This window comes from Gobius niger (genome assembly GCF_951799975.1).
Source record: "Gobius niger genome assembly, chromosome: 1".
Lineage (NCBI taxonomy): Eukaryota > Metazoa > Chordata > Actinopteri > Gobiiformes > Gobiidae > Gobius > Gobius niger.
The window spans coordinates 73,215,696-73,231,563 of record NC_136852.1 but is presented as its reverse complement, the minus strand read 5'-3'; the positions used below and the strand labels follow the sequence as shown (position 1 = coordinate 73,231,563).

Below are 15,868 nucleotides of genomic sequence, written 5' to 3'. Positions count from 1 at the left end.
GACGAAATTAACACTGATCTTACAGAGGACGAGCCTAAAAACAGCTTTCATTAGTAAAATGCCAAATGTTTATATAAAATATCTTTATTATGAAGCTTGATTTGACAAACGTCCAGGTCTCAAACACACAGAGCTCTGCAAACACGAACATCAGGATAAAAAGTGCTTTTAGGTAAAATCCCAAACTGTTTTTCTTTAAATGACGGAACAGATCAGATTCTGCTGTTCAGCAAAAAGTACATTTCTCTTGATTATCTTAATTTCAAAGTGACACCGACACATTAATGAAACACTGAAAACTTTAAAACATCTTTTGATTGGAGAGAATAAATAGATAAAGGTTTAGGTGATGGAGACCAGTCGTCTTATGGGCATGAGCGTGGGGTCGTCAGAGATCAGACCTGCTGCCACCATGGGCATGATGGCCGTGAAGATCCTTCAAACACAAAGGGACGGGTCAGAAACAGTCAAACCACATGTAAATAATCATGCCGTGACCCACAGTCTGCGAATGCCAGACTCCGGCTCTGCAGCAGCCGCCTCCTCTGCGCCCTCTGGTGGAGAGGAGCTGTACACACACAGACTGTCCTCAGCGTCCTCCCTGCAGCAGAGTTATTATTATTATTATTATTATTATTATTATTATTATTTTTTTTTTTTTTATATTATTTTTATTTTTATTATTATTTGTATTATTATTTTTCTTATTATTATTTTTATTATTTTTTTAATTATTATTATTATTATTTTTATTATTATTATTATTATTTTATTATTATTTTTCTTATTTTCATTTTTATTATTATTTATTTTTTTTAATTATTATTATTTTTTATTATTTTTATTATTTTTATTTTTATTATTTTTTTAATTATTATTATTATTTTTTTTATTATTTTATTATTATTTTTATTATTATTTTCTTATTATTTTTATTATTATTATTATTATTTTTATTTTATTATTTTTATTTTTATTATTTTTATTATTTTTAAATTATTTTTATTATTATTTTTCTTCTTCTTCTTCTTATTATTTTTATTATTATTTTTATTTTATTATTTGTATTATAATTTTTATTATTATTATTATTATTATTATTTTTATTTTTATTTTTATTTTTATTATTTTTTTAATTATTATTATTTTTATTATTTTGTTTTTATTTTTATTATTATTATTTTATTTTATTTTGTTGTTATTTTTATTCTTAGGTTTGGGGTTAGGGTTAGCTTTGGGGTTAGGGTTACCCAAACGCACTTCACGCCTGACGCTTTAAACACGTGTGAACAAAGTCAAAGCTAAACCTCGATCTGATCTCAGTGAAACCTACGCGCTGTAATAGGCCAGCTCCTCCTGCAGCAGGAACACCTGGGCCTTCAGCTGGTTCTTCTCGTGTATGACGTCCCTCAGCTCCTGGAGGGTGAAGCGAGGGCCGTCCTCCTGCCCATCGCTGTCCGTGTCCTGTCAACACAACACGGGACGAGCACGTTCCGGTCAGAGCTCAGGGGGAACGAACATGTCTGGAGCGTTTACCGATAACTGAAGCACCGCCACGTCCTCCTCGTAGCCTCTGGGCGGGGGCTCTCGCTCGAAGCAGGTGGCCAGGAACTCCGGGTCTCCTGCACACTCCACCCACACTGAAGACGGCTTCTCCTCTGAGGCCGGACCAGTGGGCGGAGCCTTTTAGGGACGAGAAGGAGAACATGCACAGAGCACTTGGAGAATAATGAGAAACCAGACCAGGGTTGCCAGATTCAGCACCACAGCTTTAGTGGGTTTGAAATCTGTTCTTCACACACTGATGCTGGATCAGCTCGTAAAGGGAGCAGTGATCACAGAACACACACTCACATGAGGCGTTAGAATGAGGAAAATGACTAGCTGAGCCGAAATAGAGCTCCACAGTCCCGCCCCTCGCAGTCTTGTTGCTCCGGAAGCAAAAAAATCCCCGTCTACACGACCGTCGATTTTCCCAAAATTCAAATATTAAGAGTTTAACGTCACCGCAAAAGCTAATCAGCTCTGTAGCAATTCGTGACCATAAAATGTTTCATTTCAATCCAAAAAGAAGACGACATGTTGAAGAAAAGGCTGTGACATCATTCACTTCCTGACTATAGAAACTCCGTATCCCAAGAACCTTTGCGACATCGCGCCCGCTGGTCAAGGCAACCAGGTTTTCACGGGGAGTTTCTTTTACTTTGCAGACAACAGTTCTATATTATTTCACTGTTAAACAATCTGGATGCTAATAATGGGAATAAAAATGATGGTGGTTCGTTTAATTGGATCGTTGGGAACATTTTTTTGACGTTTTTCTTACTCTCAGTGTTCGATATGGATAAAACGTCCACTGCCTGCATTATGTTTGAATACATTGTTTATAATATGTTTTCTACATTACAATAAATATATACGTGTGGGAACGTGAAGCTCCACCAATCAAAAGCCTTGTAGTAGATCATGGGACTCCCGAGCATCCTGGGTAATGTAGTTCTAGGACGAAGGCTCGCAGTTAAACTAGATGGATCTCATACGTGCTTTTTTCACCTGCGTCTGACTTTGCGGTCGCTTTAGAACCACAGAGCTGGATTCAGCCCAAGAGTTAAAGACTTTATTCCAAATCAATACGGTCTCAAAGCAAGGGGAGTTTTACTTCCGGACCGGAGAGGAGGCGGGACTGTGGAGAGGAGGCGGGACTGTGGAGCTCCATAAAGAAGTGGCTGGAGCCGCGGCAGAACTGTGGAACTGATCCAGGGTCAGTCTCTCCTTCTACGTGAACACGGAGGCTCAGTCTGACTCCAGATCAGAGCGAAAGCAAAGCTCTGCTGAGAGGAGACAGAGCTTTAACCAGACTTTATCTGGAGCTCTGAAGTTATCCGACATTTAAAGGAACAGGCCAGACTGAGATCTGTTCTTACCTGAGCTTAGACGAGTTGATCCGTACCTGTCTGGTCTTTGTGCCTGTGGAAGAGCGTTGTTTTGCGTGACTGAGCGCACACAGTAAAGTGAAGATTACTGCGCGGATTTCGAACTACTCCTGGTATTATTACGCCTTACAATATAGTTCCCCCTTTTATCCGCTTAGAAAATCCACATTGTTTAATTTTGTGTAATTATAGATACAGACAGCACCTCTGGAATCGCCCATATATGGTCATGTTTGAAAACCGTTAAGGGGGAAAACAATTTGGAGAAAAATCTAAACTTTCTCTAATTATTCAAAAACTACTTTAACAAATGCTGAATTATGAATATAGTTTCTACTAAATAAAGAAACAAAGACATGCGGAGGAGCCACGGTGGGTCTTGAGCTGCTCTTAAAAACATGAACATTCTCTGCAGCCCTGAGCTCCTCCTCTCGAAGCCACGCCCCCTTCTATGACGAGATGCCGTCTGTGTCTATACTTTGCAGTGGAACACTTCACGTAACCATATTTAAATAGGGAAAACGTGGAAGAGCTTGGTAGCTTCTATCTTGACCAGTTTTGGAGCTATAGAGGAGAGAGGGAGAGGCTAAATGCTAACGCCGTCTGCGCTGTGTTTACGTGACTGAAGGCACGGGGGAAGATCAGACAGGTCCTAAAGAACTCGTCAAAGCTCAGGTAAGAACATATCTCAGTGTGTAAAAACGGTGGCCTGTTCCTTTAAGGCTTTTTGGAATTATTGATCGTACATCATGAGAGTTATCGTACGTCTGGCACCCCGGCACCAGACTGACCTCTAAACCTCGTAACCCCCACCTTAACCGAGTGAGTTTTCTCCAGTTCAGTTTGACCCAAATCTAAAATCTTCTGGGTAATGCCTCATTTGAAAGCTAAGACCTACAAAACTGATCTAGACAGTTCTTTTTCTTTGAATTGTTGCCACATTTTCATTGCTTTTTGTCACTTTTTAAAAACTTTTTTGTTGGATTTTTGTCTCACATTTGTGTCACTTTTTCATCACTTTTTTAATCCATTTTTTTTTTAACTTTTTTGTCACTTTTCTGTTGCTTGTTTGTTGTGTTTTTGTTGCATCTTCATCCTCATTTACGACTCATTTTCGTCGCTTTTTACAAGAAGCTTTTCGATTTGGGTGAAGCCAAACTGGTTCAGGCGGGTCAGAGGTGTTAGTTGTGGTTTTTCGTTACCGCAGTGAGAGGAGCCGCCGCGGTGGCTGAGGATGAGGATGAGGAGGATGAGGAGGAGCTCAGCCCTGAGGTCAGGCGGACGCGCTCCTCCCGTCTCTCCATGTCCATGTCCTGGAGCTCCCTCTGCAGGCGGGACACCTCCTGCCCGAGCGTCCCCAGCTCCTGCTGCCTGGCCTGGGCCGCGGCCTCCAGCTCCGCCCTCTGCTGCACCAGCGCCTTCCCCTGGGCCTCCAGCAGAGCCAGGCGGTGCCGCAGGCCCTGGTTCATCTTCATCAGGCGGCTCTGCTGAAGCTGCAGCTGCAGAACCCACACATTCATGAGCCGTCAAACACCGCCCGGCCTTTTGGGGACTCACCGCCTCCACGTCGCGGCTCCTCAGCGTCAGCTCGTGCTCTTTGGAGCGGATCTCGTCCCTCTGCTTCTCCACCAGCTCCTTCAGCCTGTCCAGAACCTCCTGCTGCCTCTGAGACACTCCTGCGGGGCACAGGAGGTCACGGGTTACAACAGGAGGAGGACACGGGTTACAGGAGGACACGGGTTACAACAGCAGGTCACGGGTTACAACAGGAGGTCACGGGTTACAACAGGAGGAGGACACGGGTTACAGGAGGACACGGGTTACAACAGGAGGACACGGGTTACAACAGGAGGTCACGGGTTACAACACGGGTTACAACAGGAGGTCACGGGTTACAACAGGAGGAGGACACGGGTTACAGGAGGACACGGGTTACAACAGGAGGACACGGGTTACAACAGGAGGACACGGGTCACAACAGGAGGAGGACACGGGTTACAGGAGGTCACGGGTTACAACAGGAGGACACGGGTTACAACAGGAGGACATGGGTCACAGGAGGACACGGGTTACAGGAGGTCACGGGTCACAGGAGGACACGGGTTACAGGAGGTCACGGGTCACAGGAGGACACGGGTTACAACACGGGTTACAACAGGAGGTCACGGGTTACAACAGGAGGAGGACACGGGTTACAACAGGAGGACACGGGTTACAACAGGAGGACACGGGTTATAACAGGAGGACACGGGTTACAACAGGAGGACACGGATTACAACACGGGTTACAGGAGGACAAGGGGCGTAAATACATAAATATAAGTGCGAAAAAATGGGGGAAATTTGGGGAAAATGTGGTTACAAAACGTCGAAAGAAAATGTACAAAATTCAACAAAAATGTGACAAAAATGTGACAAAAATGTGACAAAAATGTGACAAAAATTCAACAAAAATTCAACAAAAATGACAAAAAAATCAACAAAAAATCAACAAAAAATCAACAAAAATTCAACAAAAATCAACAAAAATCAACAAAAATGTGACAAAAATTCAACAAAAATTCAACAAAAATTCAACAAAAAAATGACAAAAAATGACAAAAATTCAACAAAAATGTGACAAAAATTCAACAAAAATTCAACAAAAATGTGACAAAAATGTGACAAAAATGTGACAAAAAATGACAAAAATTCAACAAAAATTCAACAAAAAAATGACAAAAATTCAACAAAAAAATGACAAAAAAATGACAAAAATTCATCAAAAATGTGACAAAAATTCAACAAAAAAATGACAAAAATTCAACAAAAATGTGGCAAAAATTCCTCCTTGTGGAGCCACAGGTCAGTCCAAAAGTGGATAACGTGCATAACTCGAAACGCAACGTGGTGCACGCGCGATCTTGCGTGAGGCGCAGGTTTAGACGGCGCCTCAAGGGAGAGGGTGTTATTTATGAAAAAGAGGCGACTGAGGCGTGGTTCATTACAAGCAGCACTTGGAGCTGCTCTTTTATGGCAGCCTTCACGTTATGTTCCTCTTACATCGCGCTGCCTCGTCTTCTTCCTTAGAATCGACGTCAAGTTGAAAACAAAAGCTCCAAACACCAAAACAACAACAGTTTTCCATAAATAAACCACACGCGCCTCAAGTGCCACAACACCAGGTCTGATCTGAGTTTTAAGGAGACGTTTCCATCGTGTGTCAGTCTTAACCTCCTGATGATGCTTCTTGTGCTCAACAAATTCAACAAAAAATGTGACAAAATTCAACAAAAATGTGACAAAAATTCAACAAAAATGTGACAAAAATTCAACAAAAATGTGACAAAAATTCAATAAAAATGTGACAAAAATTCAACAAAAATGTGACAAAAATTCAACAAAAATGTGACAAAAATTCAACAAAAAAATTACAAAAATTCAACAAAAATGTGGCAAAAAATCAACAAAAATGCAACAAAAAAATGACAAAAATTCAACAAAAATGTGACAAAAATTAAACAGAAAAATGGCAAAAAATTCAACTAAAATTCAACTAAAATTCAACTAAAATGTGACAAAAATTCCTCCTTGTGGAGCCACAGCTCAGTCCAAAAGAAAGAAGTGCATTTTACAGCAACTTTTTTTTCCCAATTCAGCAAGAAGCAAGAATCCTGCATAACTCTGTAACTCCTCCGCAGATATGACAGTTTCTGATCAGTTAAATCCTGTACATTTCGTAACTTTGCTCATTCGAACGGTGTCCAGCGCGAGGCCTCTCTGTCCCGCCCGCTCAGCTTGGATCTGCAGCAGCGGAGGGACACTTTTATTTATTTAATCTGTATTAAACATTGCGCTGCATCAGCATGTTACGCGTGTACAAGAGAACCCCCCCCCCTCACCCCCCCCTCGCAAACCACCGCCTTCCGCAGGTCTGGGGAAAGCCTGGGGAGGGGGCAGCACCATAATGCGATCCACATCCAATGCGAGTCTGTCCTGCCCACTTTTTGCGCCAGCTACGACACTGAAGATTGCAGGGAGCACCACCGTCTGCGCAGTCGTCTGCTCTACAGCCTGCGCCATGAACCACAAGATCTGGCCCTGTGTGTTTTTTCCACCCTGTTGTAAAGTGGGAGGAAAAAGTGAGTGAAACCTTTGAAAGTTCTTATATTTCTGCCTAAATTGGTGATATAATGTGGTCTGATCTTTATTAAAATCACAAGCATGAGTAAACAGTGTCTAAAACTAATACCACCCAAACAATTACATACGATCAAAGTCCTCCCACTGTGGTTAAACGACGTTTCACCTCAAACAAATGATACAAATGCAAAAGAAATGGAAGGAACAAATAACCCCTGGTATAGTTTTGTCTAGACCAGACTGTTCCCCTCTGGGCCAGAATATACCTGTCTAACTTCAGAGGAACTTCAGATGAACTTCAGAGGAACTTCAGACGTTCAGATGTTATTGTGACGTTCTCAAAGTGGTACAGTGTTAAAAAATAAATAAATACCCAGAAGAAGGAACCGTTTTTAGAGATTTTGTGATAAAAAAAAATAATGTTTGAAATTGATTTGGCATTTGAAAAGTAAACATGTTGCCCATATTAAAATGTCTTAATGGTCCTTCTTATCTTTCAGAACTGCTTTTACCTCACGAACCTTCACGCACTCTTCGCTCCTCCTCAGGGGCCTCCTAGTTATTCCTAAAGTCAACAAAAAGACTCAATATTACGGCCCTCGCCTCTGGAACCACCTGAGGAGGAGCTCAGACCTGAGGAGGAGCTCAGACCTGAGGAGGAGCTCAGACCTGAGGAGGAGCTCAGACCTGAGGAGGAGCTCAGACCTGAGGAGGAGCTCAGACCTGAGGAGGAGCTCAGGGCTGAGGAGGAGCTGAGACCTGAGGAGGAGCTCAGACCTGAGGAGGAGCTCAGACCTGAGGAGGAGCTCAGACCTGAGGAGGGCGTCCCAGGCGCATTGTTTTAAATGTAATAATCTGTAAAGCACTTTCGATATGAAAAGCGCTTTATCAATAAAGTTTGATTGATTGATTGATAATTAAAAACATAATATTGTCCTAGTTATTAATATTGCATCATGTCAACGTTGTATTCCTTGAAATACAATAACTATAAACCATGGAAAAATCCTCCGTCTGATGCTTAACATTGTTTTTTCAGTTTTTTCTTCTTTTATTGACGGCGTCGCTAATGTAGCTAATGTAGCTAATGTAGCTAATGTAGCTAATGTAGCTAATGTAGCTAATGTAACTAATGTAGCTAATGTTGCTAATGTTGCTAATGTTGCTAATGTAGCTAATGTAGCTAATGTTGCTAATGTAGCTCGTGCGCTCGTGTGTTGGTGTTTTCCCTTGATGGACAGAGTTAACTGAGCTAAGTGTAAGTAAAACACCTTCATTATACTATTATTATAATACTGCGTTCACACAGGCACAGGGAGGTAAAGTGTTTTGCCCATAACTGTTATCACTGGGGGGTAAATCTGGCCTGGGGGGGGCATGAAATAGCCTGGGCCATAAACACACAGGGTTATATTTGAGCCTGTGTCTAAAACGGTCCCGCTGAACGAGCTCATGTGACCGTCCGGGACCGTCGGACACGGAGCGACCGGGAACCCCTGCACAGTCAAGGGTACGTGAACCTGTGACCCTGGGGGAGGTGCTGAAGTGTCTTGCCCAAGGACATGACGGCAGCTCAACATCAGGGAGTGAACGGCCCAGGAGAGCGAGTGCAGCTCAGACGTGTGAAAGGATCAGGTTTCACATGAACCTCGTGGCCCCACAGACCCCGGGGGAACCACCGTGCAGAGGTCAGAGGTCAGAGGTCAGGCTCTGCTCGTATTATCTTAAGATCTGAGTTTTGATGTTGGTCCAGGGTCCAATATTATCCCCTATTTTTCCCCCATTTTCCATTTTTCATTTCTCACCCATTTATTTTACCAGTTTATTCCCCTTTTTTAATTCAATTCAACTTTATTTGTAAAACTCATTTAATCTCTTAACTCCCACCTGAACGAACAAAAATTCAACAAAAAAGTGACAAAAATTCAACAAAAAAGTGACAAAAATTCAACAAAAAAGTGACAAAAATTCAACAAAAAATGACAAAAATTCAACAAAAAAGTGAAAAAAATTCAACAAAAAAATGACAAAAATGTGACAAAAAAATGACAAAAAAATGACAAAAATTCAACAAAAATTCAACAAAAATTCAACAAAAAAATGACAAAAAATCAATAAAAATGTGACAAAAATTCAATAAAAAAATTCAATCAAAAATTCAATCAAAAATTCAACAAAAATTCAACAAAAAATGACAAAAATTCAACAAAAAAATGACAAAAAATCTATAAAAATGTGACAAAAATTCAATAAAAAATGTGACAAAAATTCAACAAAAAATGACAAAAATTCAACAAAAAAATGACAAAAAATCAATAAAAATGTGACTAAAATTCAATAAAAAATTCAACAAAAATTCAACAAAAATTCAACAAAAAAGTGACAAAAATTCAATAAAAAATATGACAAAAATTCAACAAAAATTCAACAAAAAATGTCAAAAAATCAACAAAAGTTAAACAAAAAATCATCAAAAAAAGACAAAAATTCAACAAAAATGTGACAAAAACTCAACAATAAAATGACAAAAACTCCCCCCAAAAAACCGCACACAAAAAAACATACAAAAGGTGACACAACACAGCAACAACGCAGGGAAAAAGATCAGTTTTGTGGGTCTTAGCTTTCAAATGAGGTGTTACACAGACCTACAGCCAAAGGACATTACGGCATTAGGCGGGGGTTAAGAGGTTAAAACAACTGCAGTCGACCAACGTGCTTCACAGAAACAACATGTTATAGAAATAAAATACAAGTGATCAATAACAGGCCAAGAAACACTCAGGAGCAGAGCTGTGTTTTCTGATCTACAGAGGAGGAGCTTCCAGAACCTCTCATGAACAGAGGGAGCCCACGGAGGAGACACGGCATCGGACACCAAGTATCGTTAAAGAACCGGCACTAAAAAGGAACCAAGGGGGGCAGACTCACCCTCCTGCTCCGGCGGGGGCTCCTCAGACTGAAGAGGCTCACACTGGGACTGGGACAGTTTCCTGTTGTCCTTCTGAAGCTCCGAGATCTGAGACAGAAGGTCCTGCACCTCAGACCTCCACACGTCCTCCACACACTCCAGCTCCTGACACACACACAGAGTCAGAGTCTGTAAAGAACCTCTAACCGAGCACATTTTCTCCAGTTTTACCCAAATCTAAAAGCTTCTCACAGGAGTTTACAGCCTGTAGACCAGAGTAATGCCTAATTTGAAAGCTAAGACCTACAAACCTCATAACTTTCCTCCTTGTTTTTGGTATCACGTTTTAGTTGCTTTTCTTGTCATGTTTTTTAATCCATTTTTGCAGAGTTGGGGAGTAACTAAACACATGTATTTAGTTACTCATTTAGAGTAACTGTATTCTGATAAAGCTACACTTTCATTTGAGAGTATTTAGATCCAGTTACTGCAAATATCAAAGGAATACTTGCAGTATCGATCACTACATGTTGACTCTATATTATTGAGAAAGAGGTCACGTAAACATCTGTGTCACATGACGCTGTATCTGCTGCTCCATTGGCCGAGAGACTTAAAGGAACAGGCCATAGTTTCTACACACTGAGATAATCACGCCTCACAGCAAGAAGGTCCCGGGTTCGATTCCCACCTGGACGGGGGCCTTCCTGTGTGGAGCATGTTCTCCCCGTGCCTGCGTAGGTTTCCTCCGGGTACTCCGGTTTCCCCTATACACTAAAAACATGTACAATCGATTCCCGTCTGGGGCCAGGACTCCCCTGAAAAAGAGATTCTTAATCTCAGTGGGACTATCCTGGTTAAATAAAGGCCAATAAATAAATATGTTCATGTGCACCTGTCTGGTCTTCACGCGTGTCCTCAGTCACGTTAGCACAGACGGCGTTAGCATTTAGCCTCTCCTCCTCTATAGCGTTAGCATTTAGCCTCTCCTCCTCTATAGCTCCAAACCAGGTGAAGACAGAAGCTACCAAGGTCAAAGTATAATTACACAAAATTAAACAATGTGGATTTTCTAAGTGGATAAAAGGGGGACTATATTGTAAGGCGTAATAATACCAGGAGTAATTCCACATGCGAATATCTTCACTTTACTGCACGGATGTCGAACTACTCCTGGTATTATTACGCCTTACAATATAGTCCCCCTTTTATCCACTTAGAAAATCCACATTGTTTAATTTAGTGTAACTATACTTTATCGTATACTTTAAAGCAGTACCAAGTAACTCTTCCCCCTAGAGGCCATAAGCGCAACTGCAGGTGTAGTAGCAAGTTACGATTTTTTAATTTATTAATTGTCTTGGAGAGTAAATACGCTGACAGAAAAGGCGAAGGGAGAGAGGGTTACTGTGCATCCAATTATACAACGGAAATATTTTTTTTCACTCAAACTTGGCTGTAAATACTGTTTAAAGTGACGTTAGCCCGCAGTTAGCTTTGCCCGTTAGCATGTTAGCTTCTTCTTCGTGATTTCATTAGTGTGTATTGGTGACTCCGGTCCGGTGGCAGACAAGTTGCAAACATGGTTTTCTGCCCAGAGACACCAGGGGGCGATGAAAGACCCTCCAATCATCCCATAAACACTTGTATCACCCCCACAGGGACTACGGGGAGGGTTTATTAAGGTAAACACGTTACTTAGAACTGCTTTAAACGTGAAGAGCTCGGTAGCTTCTGTCTTCACCTGGTTTGGAGCTATAGAGGAGGAGAGGCTAAATGCTAACGCCGTCTGTGCTAACGTGACTGAGGACACGCGTGAAGACCAGACAGGTCCACATGAACTCGTCTAAGGCAAGAACAGATCTCAGTCTGGAAACCTGTTCCTTTAAAGAGTTCATCATTAACGGTAAGAGACTTTTTTGTAATTATACGCCATATTTATACATACATTTAACAACAATTAATGTGAAAGTATTCTTAAAGTATTCAGAATGCAGTACTCTGATTGGACAAAGTGACGGAATACGTTACAAAATACATTTTAAGGCCAGTAACTCGATTCAGTAACTAAATACATTTCAAAGTTTTCTCCCCAACACTGTGGTTTTTTTTAGTGTTATGTTAAACAGAAATGACGAAGAAGAGGCTTAGATCAGTTTTGAAGGTCTTAGCTTTCAAATGAGGCGGTGCCCTGGTGAAGGCGGGGGGTAACCTCTTAACTCCCGCCTGAACCGAGAGGATCTTTTTCCTCACGTCCTCAGATTTTTTTCCCATAATTTTTTTGTTGGGTATTCAGCTCATTTTTGTAACTTTTTTTGTCGCATTTTTGTCATTTTTTCGACATTGTTTTATCAATTTTTTTGTCAAATTTTGATCTATTTTTTGTCAAATTTTTGTTATTTTTTCGTCAAATTTTTATCACATTTATGTATTTTTTTGTCATTTTTTAATACATTTTTTAATCAATTTTTTGTCAAATTTTTATAAATTTTTTGTCAAATTTTTGTTATTTTTTCGTCAAATTTTTTATCAAATTTTTGTCAAATTTTTGTCAATTTGTCGTTTTTTCGTCAAATTTTTATCACGTTTGTATTTTTTTTGTCACATTTTTGTCATTTTTTCGACATTGTTTTATCACATTTTTTTTATTTTTTTTGTCATTTTTATAAATTTTTTGTCAAATTTTTGTCATTTTTTCGTCAAATTTTTATCACATTTTTGTATTTTTTTTGTCATTTTTAATACATTTTTTAATCAATTTTTTGTCAATTTTTTATCAAATTTTTGTCACATTTTTTTTCATATTTTTGTCATTTTTTGTCAAACTTTTGTCGTTTTTTCGTCCATTTCTTGTGACATTTTTGCCACTTTTACTTCAATTTTTCGTCACTTTTTCGTCACATTTCCATCATTGTTTTCGTCTCAGTTTTGTTGCTTTTTCTCACCTTTTTCCCAGAAGCTTTTGGATTGGGGTAAAGCCAAACTGGAGAAAATGTGCTCGGTTCAGGTGGGAGGTAAAGGGTTAACCGAGCACATTTCCTCCTGTTCAGCTTTACCCAAATCTAAAAGCTTCTTGAAAACAAAACGGGGCGACAAAAAAGTTAGTCAGTGTTGAAGGTCTTAGCTTTCAAATGAGGCTCCAGTGGCTTCTGGGTTTGGGTAAAGCCGCAGACTGAGTAAACAGACCATCTGGTGCTTGCGCTCCTGCTCGCAGCGCTCGCGCCGCTCCTGCCGCAGCCGGTCCAGCTCCCCCCGCAGCTCCTCGGCCTGGTGTCGGGCCCCGCCGTAGTTCACCAGGGCCTCCAGCAGCTCCAGCACGCGGACCACCTTCGGGACCACCCCGACCATGGCCTCGCAGCCGTACCGGTCGATGACGCGCTCGAACTCGTGGCCCAGCAGCGCGGCGATGTCGTACACGTCCACCACCGACAGCTCCGCCGCGGGCCGGTCCAGCGCGGGGGCGGCACAGCTCTCCATGGGCCGGGACACGCGCGCGCGAGGAGGACACACGGGCCGACCTGTTTGTTGTTGACTGTTGAAACTCTGACAGGTTCAGGCTCGCGCAGACGGAGCCTCGTGCGCGCGCTCCACACCAGACGCGTTCAAAGACACTGGGACTGAGGGAACAGCGGAATAAACACAGCTCTAACTCACATGTGGCAGATTTAATATAAAACATTAAATAACTTTCAGCACTTTTGTCATGTTTATGTGATTTACAGCAAAAGCTTTAAATGGATATTTTTATATTTTTTAGAAGTTTCCCTTTTCACTGCAGCGTCTGGCCTTAAAGGAACAGTTCACCAGTTTTCCAGACTGAGAGATGTTCTTGAGTTTAGACGAGTTGATGTGTACCTGTCTGGTCTTTGTGCGTGCGCTCAGTCGCGCAAAACGACGCAAGGTGTTGTTAGCATTTGGCCTCTCCCAATGTATTCCTATGGCTCCAAACGGGGTGAAGTTAGAAGCGACCGCGCTCTTCCACGGGCACAAAGACCAGACAGGTACGGATCAACTCGTCTAAGCTCAGGTAAGAACAGATCTCAGTCTGGAAAAAAGGTGAACTGTTCCTTTAACCCTTGTGTCGTCCTTGACCCCAGGGCCACTTTGTCATAGTTTTATCAAATGGTCTGAATTTTGGGATATGCGTTAACATCCATGACTTTTACCAGTAAATTTATTTCTTGATTTTTTGATTAAGTGATTACGATGTTATGAGAAAGAGTTACACTCGTGGTCACCTGCATTTTGACCCCATTTTGTTTCTCTAATATCTCACTCATAAAATAACATTTTGAAATAAATGTGGGTTCTATCTTTAGTTTGACTTCAGTAAAAAATGGATCAGATACTTTTACTTTTACTTACATTTACGTAATTGCTAAACTCAGGTAAGAACATATCAGTTCTGGAAAACCGTGGCCTGTTGCTTTAACCCTTGTGTTACACTCGGGGTCACCTGGGGGTCATTTTTTAACCCATTTTGTTTCTCTAATATTTCACTCATAAAATAAATGTGGTTCTATCTTTAGTTTGACTTCATAAAAATGCACTGATGGCAAATTTACCAGTTTTTATCATTTTTTGGGTCGGTGGGACATGTTTATGTAAAAAAAAAGGCACATTTTGAGCCAAAAATGTCCCTGTAACGCTGAAAATCCTGAAGTGGATGTAACTCCAAGTATTTGGTGAATTGGGCTCAAAGGAAGAGCAGGTTCTGTGTTTTTGTTGTTAGAGACCACAAGTGTAACTATTTGCTCTCATTCAAAAATGAAACATTTTTCAAAAACAGAACCTGCTCTTCCTTTGAGCCCAATTCACCAAATACTTATATCCACTTCAGGATTTTCAGTGTTACAGGGACATTTTTGGCTCAAAATGTGCCTTTTTTTTTACATAAACATGTCCCACCGACCCAAAAAATGATAAAAACTGGTAAATTTACTATCAGTGCATTTTTATGAAGTCAAACTAAAGATAGAACCACATTTATTTTATGAGTGAAATATTAGAGAAACAAAATGGGTTAAAAAATGACCCCCAGGTGACCCCGAGCGTAACACAAGGGTTAAAGCAACAGGCCACGGTTTTCCAGAACTGAGATAATGTTCTTACCTGAGTTTAGCAATTACGTAAATGTAGTAAAAGTAAAAGTATCTGATCCATTTTTTACTGATGTAAAAGAAATGAGAATAAAGTATGACTTGTAAATTGAACATAAGAGGTTAATTAATGTGCAGGATTTTTAAAATCATTTGAATCAAACCAGGTCTAAATCAGGAGCAAACCTGGACTAATCCTGTTCAGCGCAAAAAAATATATACATTTTTAAAGTCACTTTGAAAATAAAATACTTTTAACCCAATTTAAAAATGTAGTGGAGTAGAAAGTACAGATACAAGCTCGAAAATGTAGCCAAGTAAAAGTATATAGTATTGATCACAAAATGTACAGTAAAGTAAAAGTACCTATCATTTGTACTTTTTACTTGTACTTGTTACTTATGGCTCGTTTCCACCAGCCCTACCGTTATCTACTCTACTTGGTTTGGTCCTACTCTACTGGTTGTTTTGTTGAATTTTTGTCATTTTTGTTGAATTTTTGTCACTTTTTTGTTGAATTTTTGTTGAATTTTTGTCACATTTTTGTTAAATTTTTGTCACTTTTTTGTTGAATTTTTGTTATTTTTTTGTTGAATTTTTGTTATTTTTTTGTTGAATTTTTGTCACTTTTTGGTTGAATTTTTGTCACATTTTTGTTGAATTTTTGTCACATTTTTGGTTGAATTTTTGTCACTTTTTTGGTTGAATTTTTGTCACATTTTTGTTGAATTTTTGTCACATTTTTGTTGAATTTTTGTCACATTTTTGTTGAATTTTTGTCACTTTTTTGGTTGAATTTTTGTC

General features: G+C 40.2%; 1 protein-coding gene across 1 annotated transcript; it reads right to left on the bottom strand.

The window, feature by feature from the left end:
- Positions 1-281: 281 nt before the first annotated feature.
- Positions 282-13,442, bottom strand: LOC306960267 (RILP-like protein 1; the record flags this gene model as incomplete). The annotated part of the gene is made up of 8 exons (XM_079552645.1): positions 282-436; positions 503-601; positions 1,334-1,464; positions 1,537-1,683; positions 4,136-4,432; positions 4,491-4,609; positions 9,986-10,130; positions 13,152-13,442. The coding sequence occupies 8 exons, from the start codon at positions 13,440-13,442 to the stop codon at positions 343-345; spliced, it is 1,323 nt and encodes a 440-aa protein (XP_079408771.1). The 3' UTR covers positions 282-342.
- Positions 13,443-15,868: the final 2,426 nt, after the last annotated feature.